General features: G+C 43.7%; 1 protein-coding gene across 8 annotated transcripts in view; it reads right to left on the reverse strand.

The window, feature by feature from the left end:
- Positions 1-15,765, reverse strand: part of VPS35L (VPS35 endosomal protein sorting factor like) — a 118,586-nt gene that overhangs the window by 31,826 nt on the left and 70,995 nt on the right. For all 8 annotated transcript variants that reach the window (XM_045047680.1, XM_045047678.1, XM_023247154.2 and 5 more), the window contains 7 exons: positions 13,138-13,200; positions 11,939-12,024; positions 10,408-10,488; positions 8,159-8,222; positions 5,607-5,705; positions 4,003-4,080; positions 3,051-3,165 (listed from right to left, as the gene is read on the reverse strand). In XM_045047680.1, coding sequence (XP_044903615.1) covers positions 3,051-3,165; positions 4,003-4,080; positions 5,607-5,705; positions 8,159-8,222; positions 10,408-10,488; positions 11,939-12,024; positions 13,138-13,200 — 586 coding nt within the window. The remainder of the gene's footprint in view (positions 1-3,050; positions 3,166-4,002; positions 4,081-5,606; positions 5,706-8,158; positions 8,223-10,407; positions 10,489-11,938; positions 12,025-13,137; positions 13,201-15,765) is intronic.

Consider the following 15,765-nt stretch of genomic DNA (forward strand, 5'->3'; position numbering starts at 1 on the left):
TGAGGCAGATGAGGAGGTCCAGAACTCTAACACCGAGGGCACTAATCACCCGCACAGCGGGTACCAGGCTGTTCCGATGCTGCTTATCTCCTGGTGTGGACCGAGGTCGTTACAGGGCAGCACAGGAGAGCAAAAGCCACCCAGGGCTCTTGAAGAACAGTTCTTAGAGCAGCAAATCTTTGATGATAGGGGAGACTTTATTTGGCTTAAGAATTTTTGCCTTAAAAAAAAAAAAAATTGCATGAAGCCCCATATGGAGTCCAGTCATAATAAGCTTGCCTGGAATCTACAATATTTTAGATCATGGTCTTAGTCTGTAAGTTGGGAGGAGAAAGATCGAGGCTTCTAGAGCCCCCACTTACAGTTCTCTGCTCTGGTACCTGCAGTTCACAATCTGTTCCCAATGTTTCAAGTTAGGCCAAACTCGAGCGTTCCTACATTAACTGTACTGTTCCTGAACTGTTTAAGAGGGAGCCAGTTTATAGTAAGATGTTAAGTTTCATACATCAACCTAAGCACCTAAGCAATTAATCCACTCTACTCTTCATTTTGCATGGCATCAGGTTTTTGGTGGTGCCTGTTCATTTTTGTTTTAACTTGTTTCTTGCTAACCCATCATCCTTACCAAAGCAGGCACTAGGAGAAGTGTTTACCCACACACGACAAGGGCAGGTGGGGAGACTGGATGTCCAGACAATAAGCAACATATGCAATAAGAAAACACAGATCAACAGCATAATGACGATCACGGGGATGTACAGAGCATGAGAGACTAGGAAGCTGCATTCAGCCAGACCGGTGTTTTGTTTTGTTTTGTTTTTTAATTTACGTCCAACTTAGTTAGCATATAGTGCAATGATTTCAGGAGCAGAATCCAGTGATTCAGCCTCTACATATAACACCCAGTGCTCATCCCAGCAAGTGTTCTCCCCGATGCCCCTTGCCCATTTAGCCCATCCCCTCAACCACAACCCCTCCAGCAACCCTCAGTTTGTTCTCTATATGAAGAGTCTCTTGGGGCGCCTGGGTGTCTCAGTCGGTTAAGCGTCCGACTTCGGCTCAGGTCATGATCTCGCGGTCCATGAGTTCGAGCCCCGCGCTGGGCTCTGTGCGGACAGCTCGGAGCCTGGAGCCTGTTTCGGATTCTGTGTCTCCCTCTCTCTGACCCTCCCCGGTTCATGCTCTGTCTCTCTCTGTCTCAAAAATAAACATTAAAAAAAAAAAAGAGTCTCTTATGTTTTGCCTCCCTCCCTGTTTTTATATTATTTTTGCTTCCCTTCCCTTATGTTTATCTGTTTTGTAGAGAGAACCTTAAGCAGACCCCACACCCAGCATGAGGGGCTTGGTCCCACCACTGAGATCATGACCTGAGCCAAAACCAAGAGTCAGACACTCAACCAACTGAGCCACCCAGGAGCCCCTGGGGGAAGATCATTTTAGAAAGAGGGAACAGCAAGCACAAAGACTCTGAACTGGAATACAACTTAGCATGTTCAAAGAACAGAAGAAGGCCAGTGTGGCTTAAGTGTGGTGGAAGATGAAGACAAAAGGCAGGCAGGCACCAGAACACACGAGGACTCACAGGCAGGGTGTTGGATGCAATTCCAAATGTGGTGGGAGGCTACTGGAGTCCTCAGGAGTCAGAAGCAAAACTAAGCGGAGTTTGAAAAGGCTCATGGGTAGCGATCATGTTTGGAGACCTCAGTGCCCAGAACTGCCCCAGGTGAATGAAGATACAGATCAACATACCAGAACTGCCATGCCGAGGATGACTCTCCAACCCACCCAGGGAGCCCATCCAAACCAAAGGCACCACGTAGTGGATCACAAAACGTGGCTTTATCCTGTGAGGTCAGGTGGGAGATGGGAGTGGAGGGCAGACCATGACCGAAAACATCAACCCACTGGTGTCAAAGAAGCCCTCAGGTTAGTCACTGAAGCTTCCCAATTGTGGGCACTGCAAATGCTCTGTCAGCAGTGAGAGGCACGGCCTTGAGTCGGACAGATGAGGGGCTGAGTGCTGGCCACGGAGCCCTGGGGGCTCACTCGGGAAAGCAGGCACCAGCCCCAGGCCTGCCTCATGTGGCCGTCAGGAGGTTGAAATGAGAGTGTGTGCCAAGAGCTCGCCACATAAAAATGCTCCATAAATGGAGCTCTTATACTCTTTGTGTTTCGGCCTGATGGATGGATACCTCCTGTCCCGGACAGTGACAAGCGCATCCTGTAGCAAATATGTGCGACCTCCAACACTCTGCCTGAGGGCTTTCTTTTGGGTCAAGTGGAGAACAGGGCAGGGTGCAGCTGATGACCCAGAAGCAGCCCTCAGTCAATGGCCGAATAAAGAGTAAATAACCCAATTCTCCTGGCAAGGCAGTGCCGAGGCCGTTCGACACCCGTCCCAGAGGTCCCCAGGGGGAACATACCTCAGCCGCCCAGAGCAGTAACCTGCCCAGAAGCACACCTTTTGTTGGCTTCCTTCCCTTCCTTGTCTCAGCGCCCCCATCACTCTACGGACACTCTCGGGGAACGCCTCCCAAATAAACCAGTTGGCTCCTATACCTAGTACAGGAATGGGTCTTGAGCACAATTTTTATCACTAAAAGTAACCTGTGGAGAGTATTCTTTCCATACTTATTAGATTCTATGTGTAGGTCTCTGGGTTTCAAACAAACAAACATCAACAAAAAATAAACAGGAATCTATTGTGAGGAAGTAGTTCTAACCTGTAACATTCTCTACGTGCACTTATCCTGAGCTGCCTGACCTGGCCTGTGTGAGACAGATTTCAGAAGGTCCTTACAGGCAAATAGCTTCCCTCTGTAATCTGTCTGATTCTATAAAGGTGTGTATGTCCCATGTGCTTCCTGCTAAAGAAACAGATTTAAAACTCATCAGGTATTGATCAGTTATTTTTTTCTTTCCTTAAAAGAATCTCTCTTTACACACACACATACACACACACACACACGCACGCACGCACGCATACACAGAGCTGAGCCAGCTTTCCTAAGCAGCCAGGAAATGCTCAGAGGTGAGAATGACAGGCTTACCTTGGGAAAGGCACTGGTTGGCCAAGGCAACCTGACCAGAATGCAGGTAGAGGTTGAGGCGCGTGAAGATGCCCACCAGGGAGGGAATGGTAATGAAGCAGTAGGCAACACAGGCCTAGAAGGAGGGGAAGAAACACCACAGGTTACATCAGCAGTACCGTCACGGCAGACTGGTCCTCCTGTTCTCATCCGTCACGTATTTTCAAGCAAAAACACTTAATTAGTCTCCTCATTCTGAGCCCCAACTTTCCCCTCTCGAGTCTGCGACATACACTCCAGATGTGTCTGTGGGAGGAGGGGGAGGGGCAAGTGAGGAGAGTAAGGGTGTAAGAAAAATAAATCCTCATCCATCATCGAAGGAAAAAGATAACACCCGACGTTGAATAAGAAGCAGAATCTGAAACCAATTACTTAAAAATATGGAGGTAATTACAAGAAGAAATTGCTCAAAGAGGGTTTGAGGTGGTTGTCTCTGAGGAAAGAGGTATGAGGTCAGGGTGGGATGGTATACTTTTTTTCTTGCTGCCTTCTTTTTGGTCCAACTCCATTTTTTTAAAAACACAGATATGTATTACTTTGATAAAAATTTTGAGCAGCACACTCAAGAAGGTGGATTTTTTTTTCACAGTTGAGAACTTTTCAAGGGGGATGAAGGTAGTAGACCTTCCAGTTACAAGCATAAGCAGGAGATAATTCGGCTGGCACAAAACTGCAATCCATCGTTCAACCACTCCTCCATAACACATATCCAAGGTGAGACATCTTTGATCATTTCTTTTGAAAATAGTAAGAAAATTGGTGAGTCAGTAGATACTCAAGGAAAAGTTCAACTGGAAAATCGATACTGAACCACCCTTAGGACACACTTGTCTTCTGGGAAGAGCAATTTAGAAACTTACAAATCAAACAACTCATTAGGGTTCAAAGTCTGAGTCTTCTCTCTAGAACATACCCGCACAAATGCAGCCGTCTTTCTGGAATGATTTCCTTTCATTACTTTTCTTGTTTCCATTGCCAACCGGTTTACACTCTGGGTTTATTAATTAAAAAACAAAACAGAAATGGTTATGAAATGATAGCTGGCTCAGATTCATGTCTCCCATAGAGATCTGGATATTAACTGCATACAAGTCAGTAAGAACATGCTATCTGGGGCCCAGACTGGCTAATGCTGAACCCTGAAATGCCAGAGGGGCCATCAGGCCTGATTCCCCCTCGGCTTGAGCAAACATCTCCAAGACGGTAAGAACAAAAGGCACTCCTGCCTATCAGTCGGCACTGGGAATGGCCATTTTCTGGTTTAATGAATAGCCAGGGTTCACTTCATTTCCAGAAATCCCACACACGAAGCTTGAGATCTTAGAGATCCTAAAAGAAATCTCCAAATCTGCGAGCAAACACACAAGTCAGCGATGCAACAGTAACATGAACCGTAAGAACAGAAGTAATAGCTCCCACATTGAACTTAGAGGACACAGGTGCTGGGTGCTGTTCTAAGAGCCGTACCCTCATTAGGTCACTTAACCCCCCAACCCTACAAGGTGAGCACTATTACCTCCCACTAAATTCCAGATGAGGTCTCTACCTTTAGAACTTAAGTTCACATACCCTGATAACCAGCAACCAAATAAAAAGGTTACTCTCCTTGAGTTTATGTGAAGCAATTAAAGAGCCTTGAGGAATCTTTCCACAAATTGAGAAGTTCAGTCCTATGGTTCCCAAGCTGTGTGGTGTGACATCCTCGCGGGCTGTAGCAAACTCACGGGGGTAGTGCGATTATTTTAGGGCAACAGAGCAATGTTCAATTTTTGAACACTGTGTCAAGAACGGGTTATGAGGTGGCCCACAGATTCAACACTGGACCGCACTGTTGCATACAGCGACATTCTATCTTTGTGAAATGGGTTTTCAGCAGCTGCTCTGATCAAAAGCAAGTAGTGTGCAAAAATCAATGTGGAAAAAAAAATCAATGTGGAACAAGAAACAAGGGTAGTGATGCCAACCCAATTCTAAGGTTTGAGAAGCTGTGCAGTGCCCAGTAGACACACACACTTAAGTAATTGCGATTATTTAAGAATAAAGATATGTTATTTCTCTTTCAATTTACATATGGTGTTATTTCAAAGAGCTATCCAGTTGTTAGGGTATAAATACTCAAACTGTTTGAGTCTAACTGTCTAATAAACAGAACCATTATTTCTTTCTTTTGGCCTGGGGGCCCCATGAAAAGCTACCATAATCTAACAATGTTGGGACTCTGGTTAAGCTACAAGGACCACAGGTTAGTTATTTCTATAAGTAACTAATCATGTAACTCACTTTGCCACTGGCATATGGGAATGAGAATATGCTAAGTTCAGAGCAAAAGAGGTCAGTAAAAACCATCCAAAGACTTAAGCAAAATTGCAGACTGGATTAATCTTTGAAAAACCACCTTTTACGCCCTAAAGAAGAGGAGTGTTATGGGGCCACAAGAATCCCAGGTTAAACTCCAGGCCTGGCATATAAACAATAAATATTGATTGAGAAAACAAACGAATACATGAAAACCCTTACGTGAATCAACTGCACAAGAACAGGTTCCAGGTTGCAAAACATTGACCTAGCCTCAACGTAAAAACTTAGTTGCTGTTCAAAATCACGGCCAAAGGACACCTAGAAGCAAGGAAAACGATGCTGAGAGTGTTATCTCTAGGCAACTGTAAGCACATAGCATGGAAAAGAGTTTACCTGAGGGGCGCCTGGGTGGCTCAGTCTGTTAAGCATTTGACTGCAGCTCAGGTCACGATCTTGCCATTCTTGAGTTCAAGCCCAGCATTAGGCTCAGAGCCTGGAGCCTGCTTCAGATTCTGTGTCTACCTCTCTCTCCTCCCCTCCCTTGCTCACGCTCTGTCTCTCTCAAAAATAAATCAATGCTAAAAAAAATTTTTTTAATAATAATAAAAAAAAAAGAGTTTTCCCTGAGCGTTGTGTGGGAGGGAAAGTGCTGAGATGAGAAGTCATCAAAATTCCCGCCAACAGCAATGAATAGGTGGAAACGTCAGGGGTACACAAACACACACGAGCACGCTGGAATCTACTCCAATTAGACTTTACATTACTTTGCCCAGTGTGTAACTGAAATATTACCATTACCACCTCATCTTTATGACATGAGCACTGGACTAGAAAATAAAAAGACCAAAGGGTTCAGAGCAGAATCTCAGAATGTAAATAGAGTTTCCCAGGCTAGATGGAAACCACTGGAAAGGAAATAATGGAATTGTGTTTGTTGGCTATGGCCTTTTCACGGAACATCAATTTGGTTATTGAGCACCATTTGTCAGAGGGTTTTCCCTAATAAGAGCCACACCTTTCTGCCTCCTGATGGGGAATCCGGCCTCAGCAACTTACTGGTGGCTGCTGGAGCCATAGATGGAAGTTTCTCCATCAATAAAAATCCCCTTTCCCCCCATTTCTTCCAATTTATGAACAGCTGGTTAGTAGGATAAACTTTACTGTTACAGCAATCATTTTTGTCCAGAGGGGGTTTAACATTGCTATTTTCATTATAGCTATCAGGTTTCACATCTTATTTCCTCATATTCTCCACTATAACTTGGTGGCTTTCAGACAAAGCCATAAAAGGCTAAAATGCCACCTGATCAGCGTATAAGTCAAGGGCAAGGAGAGTCACCTGGTAAAAGGTGCATTTCCTAACATGGGAATTGAAAGGCTGATTCTGATTTTGCATCGAAATGGATTTTATCTACAGAGTCAGTTGAACAATTCGCACTGACCCTCTTGTTGAACCAGTCACATGTTCAAGGTTATTTTCACAGGGATCTGGTGATTTTCATCTTGGTCAGCTTTTGTCTTGACATTCGTATGAGAAGAGGATACTGGCAGCAGTTGGTATTTTAGCTTTGCGCACCCAGGATTAAAGCAAAGGTGGTTCTGGCTAGGGTGGTGTGGTGGGTCATTCCCAAAGAAGGCTGAACAATCGCTCCCACACGGCTTGTGGTTTTGCAGGGTCCCCGTGGACTCTTCCCTCCCCTCCAAGGCGATAACCCTGTGACCCCTCTGACCAAGAGAACAAAGCAGGAGGCAGCACCGGTCACGGTGCAATTTCTTAACTTTGGTCTTAAAAAGCCTGTGGCTTCCCTCTGTGCCTGCACCACGTAAGAGAGCTCAGCAGAGACAGCTGGACAATGGCAGAAGAGCAGAGAGTAAGAGGCCACACGGATGAGAAATGAGTCCCCAACGGCAAGACCCTATACAAGTGAGCAAGGCCGTGTGGATCCTCCGTGGCCCCAATCCTGCTACACAGAGCAGCCTGGCCACACATTCAACCCACAGGTTCGTTATGAATGAATAAAACACCAATATTTAAAGCTGCTAAGTTTTGGGGTGAGTTGTTATGCACCAACAGGTAACTAAAACAATGGGAGAGCAGGTGCTTGGCATTGTGTCCACACCCATCCCCCGCCCAAATCATTTTTTACCATCACCTGATGAGCAGCACATCGGGGGCTTCAGGGAGCCCCTCGTCCCCACTCCCGGTCCACGTGATTTGGGCTGCCCAGGCGTATGCATGTCTCCCGGGCCTGGCCAGTCCGTGTGCTCATTCCCCCTCACTGCAGCAATTCGTGCAGGGATGAGCCAGTGACCCAAATCAATCTAGAGACTCAGTCCCAGGACTTCTGCTGGAACCCTTCCTGCTGGGCTGCAGCGCTGGAAGGAATGGAAACCTAGAGCCCCTGAGGGGAGTGAGCCTGCCTGGGAGGACATCCCGAGAGCAGAACCATGGGCCAAAGACACACAGACGGCAGGTCCTGACGACACCACAGAGACACCCGTGTCCAGCTGCTCCATTCCTGGACTTCGTGTCACATGAGCCAATAAGTCCCCCACCCCACCCTCCCCTTTATTTTTTCCTTAAGCCAGTTTGTCTTGGCTCTCTTTGCCCCCAGGGGAGTGCTGGCTAATGTAAGATGTTTTCTAATTTCATCTTATCTTAATAAAAATGAAAAGCACCAGGGAACATAATGTTAACTGCTTTCCCCGGAGTAAGAGTAAACAATTACATCACATTCCAAGCACACTGCAACTTTTTCCCCAAGACTTACCATTTTTATAAATCCATTAATCAAATATGCCAGCATTCTTTTCTCATCCTCAAGAGTGAGTGCACTAAAATCAATAATTGTACATAATTAACATCGAGGTAATAAATGCAAGTTTCTAAAGGATACAGAAGAAGCAAACAATTTAACAGGTAAGAACACTGTGCATTTTTTAGATTTAAAAAACTCCCAACAGGCTGTGTTTCTTTTGGTGAAAATATATAATCTAAATGAAGATAATTTAAATGTGTGTTTCTCATCTGTCTCAAAGACGGTGTTTCCAAGAAAGGTTCACTTTCTTTCCCTTGGAATTTGGACAGCAAGGTCCAACTTCAAACTTTATATTTCAGAGGAGTTTAGTTCAAGAGTTTGTCGTAAAAAATTTCAAACATGCATCAAAGTCAAAAGACATTTACAGCAAATATCCATACATCCAGCACCCAGATCCCACAATTATCCTTTTACAGTATCTGCTCTATCACATAACTATCCCCTTCCCTCTCCATCCATCAATCCAGCTCACTCTGGGGAGACATCTTAAAGTACATTACAGATGGCAACTACCTCTATTTAATAGCAATATTAATACTAATATAAATAAGAAAATGCCATGTCCTTAGTTTTCATTACACATGTGAAGGCCTCTTAACAGTTCCCCAAGTTTATTTTTATTTTATTTTATTTATTTATTTATTTTAAATTTTTTTTTTCAACGTTTATTTATTTTTGGGACAGAGAGAGACAGAGCATGAACGGGGGAGGGGCAGTGAGAGAGGGAGACACAGAATCGGAAACAGGCTCCAGGCACTGAGCCATCAGCCCAGAGCCCGACGCGGGGCTCGAACTCACGGACCGCGAGATCGTGACCTGGCTGAAGTCGGGCGCTTACCGACTGCACCACCCAGGTGCCCCCCCAAGTTTATTTTTAAAGAAAACTTAAGAGCCTACAGCAAACAGGAGCCAAGTTTCTTGTGTATTGGTTCGTTCTAGGGGAAAGTACTGGCAAAGACTGCTTACCACTCGCTAACAAAGCAATGTCCCTTTCATTCTTTGAGATTCCCATTTCCCAGCCTCCTTTGTAGCTGGGTGTGACCATATGACAGTTCTGGCCAATGGGATGGAAGTACAAGTGGGGTGAGCCTTCCAAGCTTCCTCCTAGAAAGAAAACTACTGTCCATCAATGCCCATGGGCTATACATGCCCATGGTGGAGGTAAGCCAGCTGCCCCCAGGAAGACAAGGACAACATCCCCGAGGGATAGCAGAGCAACGAGACAGCAGGGACCTGGCTGGTGCTTTAAAGCAGACCTACCTACCCCAACCTTCTGGTCTCACACCTTTAGCAAGAGAGAAATAAACCTGCCATGTTACTGAAGCTAAAACCCAGGATCCTACCAATAAGAGTGCCTTTCTGGATGTGTTTTGTGCCTTTATTTCTATTTTTGCTCAACTAAAAATTTCATTGGTTCCATTTATTATGAAAAGTCTTGATATTTTTACTTTTAGAACTCTTCCTGAGGTTGCAAACACAAAGCCATGAAAACAAAGATTCCAAAATTCAGAAGAAAAAAAAAGAAATACAATTCATCTTGTTGATGGTTAAGTTCCAAAACCATTTTCTCAATTCTTAGAACATTTTCCACTGAATCAAGCTGCTGTGCTTTAAAAATTCTTTGGGGACTAAAATTTAAGCCACAAATAAGCAGGAACTGCTTCAACACAACCAAGTGGAAACACGTAAGGAAAAAAACAACTAGAAAGCAAAGGAGTCATAATTTGGCCTTTGACCCAAAAGGTAAGGCCAATGGATGGACAGGACTGGGCCTCAAGTCTGCCAAACAACTAGAGCCCTTCATGTAAGGAATATATGCCATTTCATTTGAATTTCAAATAGCTGGCTAATAATGAGAGAAATCTGAAGCTTAGGTTACTGGATGAGTGAACTCATTACTCCCCTATCTGCTGCTCTCAAGTCTCCAGGAGACATGGAGTTTGAGTTCACTTGGATGAAACCAGTCTTTTTCTCTCAACAGAAATCCCTTTGTAAAAACATCTGCCATCTCATGTTTGCAGGAAGGTTACCCTCACTCTCTCTTCTTCTGGGCTGGAATGTCCTCATTAGCAAGAATTTTAATAGACACCACAAAATGATATTATTCACAGTGGCAGCTTAAAGCAGTAATTCCCCAATGTACTATTTACGTGGTATTAAGACCCAATCCATGTTATGTTTCAGCCTTTAGCGTGGCTTACTTCACAGAGTCATGCATGGTCTTGCAAACGTGCAAAAGGGCGTTCAGAATGACGGGGTCCTTTGTGGGCTCCTGCTGATGCCTACAAGACATTTAAAGACAATGGTAAAAGCGATGTCCACCCACAGCAATGAAAATATGGATGAGTTTCTCATCTGCACATATCTGAAAAACAGCAAATTACCCAGCTGGCACTGAACATGGAATGGGCAATATCCTGTTTTTCTCTTAACTCCTCTTTCAATAACAAGTTTGCTTTTCTACACATATTCTAACTTCTCCTAAAATTATGGTAAATCCTACAAAACTGCTGCAATTCCTAAGCCAGGCAAAGGGCAAACCTGTTTGTTTTTTTACTACATTTCTTGAACCCTCTAAAGCAGTCTACAACCTGTCTATAACTGTGTTGAGTGCCAGGCAAAATTATTAATTTGGCTTTTCAAATAATATAGAAGGACAAGGTCTTATAACAAGTCCTTATGTGGGGAAAGTAGGTATATTTGTTCCAAGCATATGGAATTAATCTTTTAGGAAGACAATGTAAGGAAAGCTTAAAACATACATTATTCAAGCAACATCTAACTCTGTTTTCCAAACTGAGGTTCTTTGGGTACCATGTTAATACATTTTATTTTGTCATATCTATATATTAATCTTTAGAGCAACTTTAACTTTTTAAATTTAACCTTGTCCCAACAGAATACATGAAAACACCAATTAAACTTATTATCTAATATACCTTAAATTAAATACACAATCTTTATGTATTTCTTTAAGTTTATTTATTTTGAGAGAGAAAGGGAGAGAGGGAGAGGGAGAGGGAGAGGGAGAGGGAGAGGGAGAGGGAGAGGGAGACAATGAGCAGGGGACGGGGCGGAGAGAGGGAGAGAGCGAGAAAATCCCAAGCAGTCAGTGTGGCGCCTGATGAGGGGCTCAAACTCACGAACTCCAAGATTATGACCTGAGTTCAAGTCAAGAGTCGGATGCTTAACCAAAACTGAGCCACCCAGGGACCCCTAAATTTACAACTTTTAAAATCAAAACCAAAATCTCTCCTCCATGTGCCACCTAAAATAATTTTATGTTCCACCAGCAATATGACAGTTGGGGGAAACACAGATTTAGTCAACAAAAGGAAAGCAACTAAATAGGAAAACTGATCACAAATCTAAACATTGAAGATGGAAAGCTCTCTAGTCCTGAGACCTTGACGAGTATGACTTGATTTTTATCTTTTAAAATGTTACTCCGTAAGGAGTTCATTAACAGAATGCTCCTTGCAAATGCATATCAGAGTACAACGTAGGTGATGGCCGGGCTCCAGCTAATACTTACTACTCTGTCTTCTTAAGCACTAATTACAAACTTCTATCATGACTGTTCCTTTTATGTGGTTGTCCCTTCAATGTTATTTTGGATGTTAAATACATCCATATCATTAGGCTTCAAAAGTACACAAACCAATTTCTTATCAACAGGTGTCACAAGGTCATCGGGAATCCCAGCTCCCGGTTATGCCGTGTTACACTTACTTGATAAAAACTTCCATGATGCATTTGCAAACCTCCACCCGCACACTCTCTTTTTGGAACATGTCCAGAAATGGCAAAAATTTTTCCTAAAAATAAAAAAAAAGCACTCTACATGCAATTTACGCAAGTTACTGGAAGGAATTTGTGGGTCATATTTTCCTCGAAGGTCAAAGCCGAGAAAGAGTTGTTCATCTCTCTAAGGCAGCTCAGAAGAGGACTCCCCTGAAAGCAGGGAGAGGGCCTACTACTATTAAAACCACTTACATGCTCCCAGGGGTCAGGGCTGGGACAGTTAACATTTTGGGAACCATCCGGCAATCTTTAGAGGACCATGGACTTTTCCAGAAAAAACAAAGTGGGCTTCAGTCTTTTTTACAATTGTACTGACCAGAGGAAGAAGAGTCAGTTATTCAGAGTGACCTCCACATCCCGACTGTGCATTTACTAACTGAGCAACCTCACTCACATTACCCCACCTCCTCCAGCATCCGTTTTCCCATCTGTAAAGTGGGAATCCTAAGTGCTCCTACTTCCAGCAGTGCTGTGAAAACGGTACGAGACAATGCATGCCAAGGTCCAGCACGGTGCTTGAAGAATATGGCAAATGTCCAAAAAATAACAAGTTCTATTTTTAATTAAAACACACACACACTCCTGTGAGTGCACATGAATGGAGCCAGAAGAGGGGGGAGTGGAAGGGAAGCGGATCCCCTAGGTTTGTACTCGCCCAGGGCACCAGAGCCAACTTGAAGGGGCATCATAGGATATTTGAAAGTTTGAAGGAAACAGAAAAATCTCAATTCTGTCAGACACTGAGACAACTATTATTTCAACACCATTTCATAGTTTCGATGTTAGACTGCACGTGTGACATAAGGTCACCTGTGAAAATCAATGTGGAAGAGGAGAGGAGGAAGAGGATGTCCAGTCTGACTCCAATGTTTGAGAGGCTGTGTGGTGCTCAAGACAGGCACACATCCCATTAGTGAGTCATGAAAGAAATACAGATGATATTTTTCTTTCAGTCTGTGTACTCATTTTTCAGACGCTGATTAGGTTGTTATGCCATAAATACTAAGGTTGTTTAGACCTAACTACTTTATAAAAGGAACCATTAAGTATTTCTTTTGGCCCGGGACACCAAGCGAACCTCTGACTCAGAAACAGATTTCCAAAGGTAATTAAGGCACGTTACTTACCACTGAGAAGAGAACGGAGAAATCATGGAAGTGGGCAATCACTTTCTTAATTATCGACTGAAGCTGCAAAATCACACAGGAAACACATTTTATTTAATAGAACTTGGGTATTTTTAGTTTTCTTTTTAATTTTTAAGTGCTTATTTATTTGTGAGAGAGAGAGAGATAGAGTGTGAGCAGGGGAGGGGCAGAGAGAGAGGGAGACACAGAATCCGAAGCAGATTCCAGGCTCTGAGCTGTCAGCACACAGCCGGACATGGGGGCTCGAACTCACGAACCGTGAGATCATGACCTGACCCAAAGTCAGACGCTTAACCGACTGAGCCACCCAGGCACCCCAGAACTTAGATATTTTTAAAAGGCAACCTTCTTTCATTATTTGAAATTACAAGCACAATAAGGGAAACCTGGATCACTCAGGAAAGGGGAATTATTAGGGTGGGTTAGGCCCTGTATTAGTCTGCAGTCTTGCGGAAGCCACTGCTCAGACTCATCATCGTCTTCTGTAAGATGGAGAGCAAAGCAGTGTCTTGCTCACCGTCAGGATTAATGGGACAGTTCACGTAAGAGCCTTAGAGCAGTGTCATGTGTATCCTCGGGAAGCTCTCCATTCAACGCAGCTATGAATATGCAAGGGGTGGGCAAACTTCTTCTTCAAAGGGCCACAGAGTCATCACAACTGCTCAGCTCAGCTATGGAAGCTCAAACGCAGCCCCAGAGAACATGTGAACGAGTGGGTGTGGCTGGTTCCAATAAAACTTTATTCACAAAAACAACTGATGGGCTACATGTGGCCGATGGGTCAGCTTACAGACCCCTGTTCTAGCCCATCATGACCTTGTATTTACTGACTACTTCTGTGGAGACGCAATGAACTGAGTTTGCCAGTGGAGTCAAAGGCCATGTCACTCACTACCCCGGGATGGTGCACAGTCCGTAAGGTCGGGTCCAAATACCCAGGTACCGATGTCCACCTGCCCTCACCCTGAGATGTACCCAGTCCTGCTGGCAGGGAGAACCACAGAGGTGCTTTTTCTAAGGAAAATATAAATCCTTGCCCCTGGCTACTGTCAAGAAGAGAGAATTCACTGACAAGTACTTGTGTTTATACTCAAAACACCGCTGTTTAAATCATTTCTTTTTTTTTTTTAATTTTTTTTTCAACTTTTATTTATTTATTTATTTTTGGGACAGAGAGAGACAGAGCATGAACAGGGGAGGGGCAGAGAGAGAGGGAGACACAGAATCGGAAACAGGCTCCAGGCTCCGAGCCATCAGCCCAGAGCCTGAAGCAGGGCTCGAACTCACGGACCGCGAGATCGTGACCTGGCTGAAGTCGGACGCTCAACCGACTGCGCCACCCAGGCGCCCCTAAATCATTTCTTTAAGTCACTTAAGACAAGGGGCTCACAACTCATATGGGCGGCTGTCCCGAATGCAGGCTGATCCTTGGGGTACCTTTTACACGTTGCTTCTAGATATGACAGAGTTGTACGGTGTAATTATTCCTCTCTCTTAGGAATGGACTATAGTAAAATTACTGTGTTAAAGTCTTCAATTAAATGGGTCCCTAGGATCAAAGTCTTACCAAAAGCTCCTCAACAAAAATTCTAATGCAACTCAGGCTTCATCTGCGCCCAAGATCCTGATGACCCACAAGGGATACGAACTTTGCCCTCACATGCTTTATTCACTCAACGATGCTTACCAAGAGCCTGTTGTGCGCAACTATATATTGCTTTCATCACACCTAGAAAAATGTCAGGTAGTCAGTGCCTACTCAGTAAATTCTAATGATGAACTATTTTAATCTGCAAATGGTGAAAACATTCTTACCAAAATGTTAGAGAGAATTCTAAACTTCTCACAAGAACATGTAATTAATTATCTTGTATTAAGTTAAGCTAGAAATTGATCACAGGCAATAAATGCCAGAACATCACATTATTAAATACAAAATCAATTATTAATTAGGTCAAAAGTTACTTTAAATGAAGCTTCGCTGGACTCTGTATTGGAGGGGGGAAAATACCTGATATCAAGGACTTTATTGAGTCCGCTGACAAAACTACAGTATGGACTATGGAGTAGCCAATAGGAAAATGTAAGTGTCAAATTCCCTGAAGTCGATTCCCAAACTGTGGTTACACGGAGAATGTCCTTCTTCTTAGGAAATACTCACTGAATTCTTCAGAGGCAAAGTCACATGATGTATCCAACATAACCTCAAAGGAGTCGGAAAAAATGTAAACACATATTGATGTGTGTGCGTGTGTACACAAGATAATGATAAAGCAAACACGGAAAATGTTCACAGCTGGTGAATCTTAGTAAAGAGTAATGGGCGTTCTCGAGCTATTCTTCCAATTTTCCAAGAAGCTGGACCTTATTTCCAAATAAAAAATTAGTTTAACTGGAAAACACAGGCCCTTTATTTACTGGTGCCAAGCAAATGTGCCCGAGGATCCCATATGACATCTCACCTAATCCTCACAACCATTCTGAGTGTAGGACTATTATTCCCATTTTATAGGTGAGAAAACTGAGGCACAAGGTTAAGTAACTGAGTAAAGTGAGCATGGCGAGGATACAGCGGAGCTAGGATTTGAATGAAAGATTATCTGACTT

Source organism: Felis catus, chromosome E3 (assembly GCF_018350175.1).
Source record: "Felis catus isolate Fca126 chromosome E3, F.catus_Fca126_mat1.0, whole genome shotgun sequence".
Taxonomy (NCBI): Eukaryota; Metazoa; Chordata; class Mammalia; order Carnivora; family Felidae; genus Felis; species Felis catus.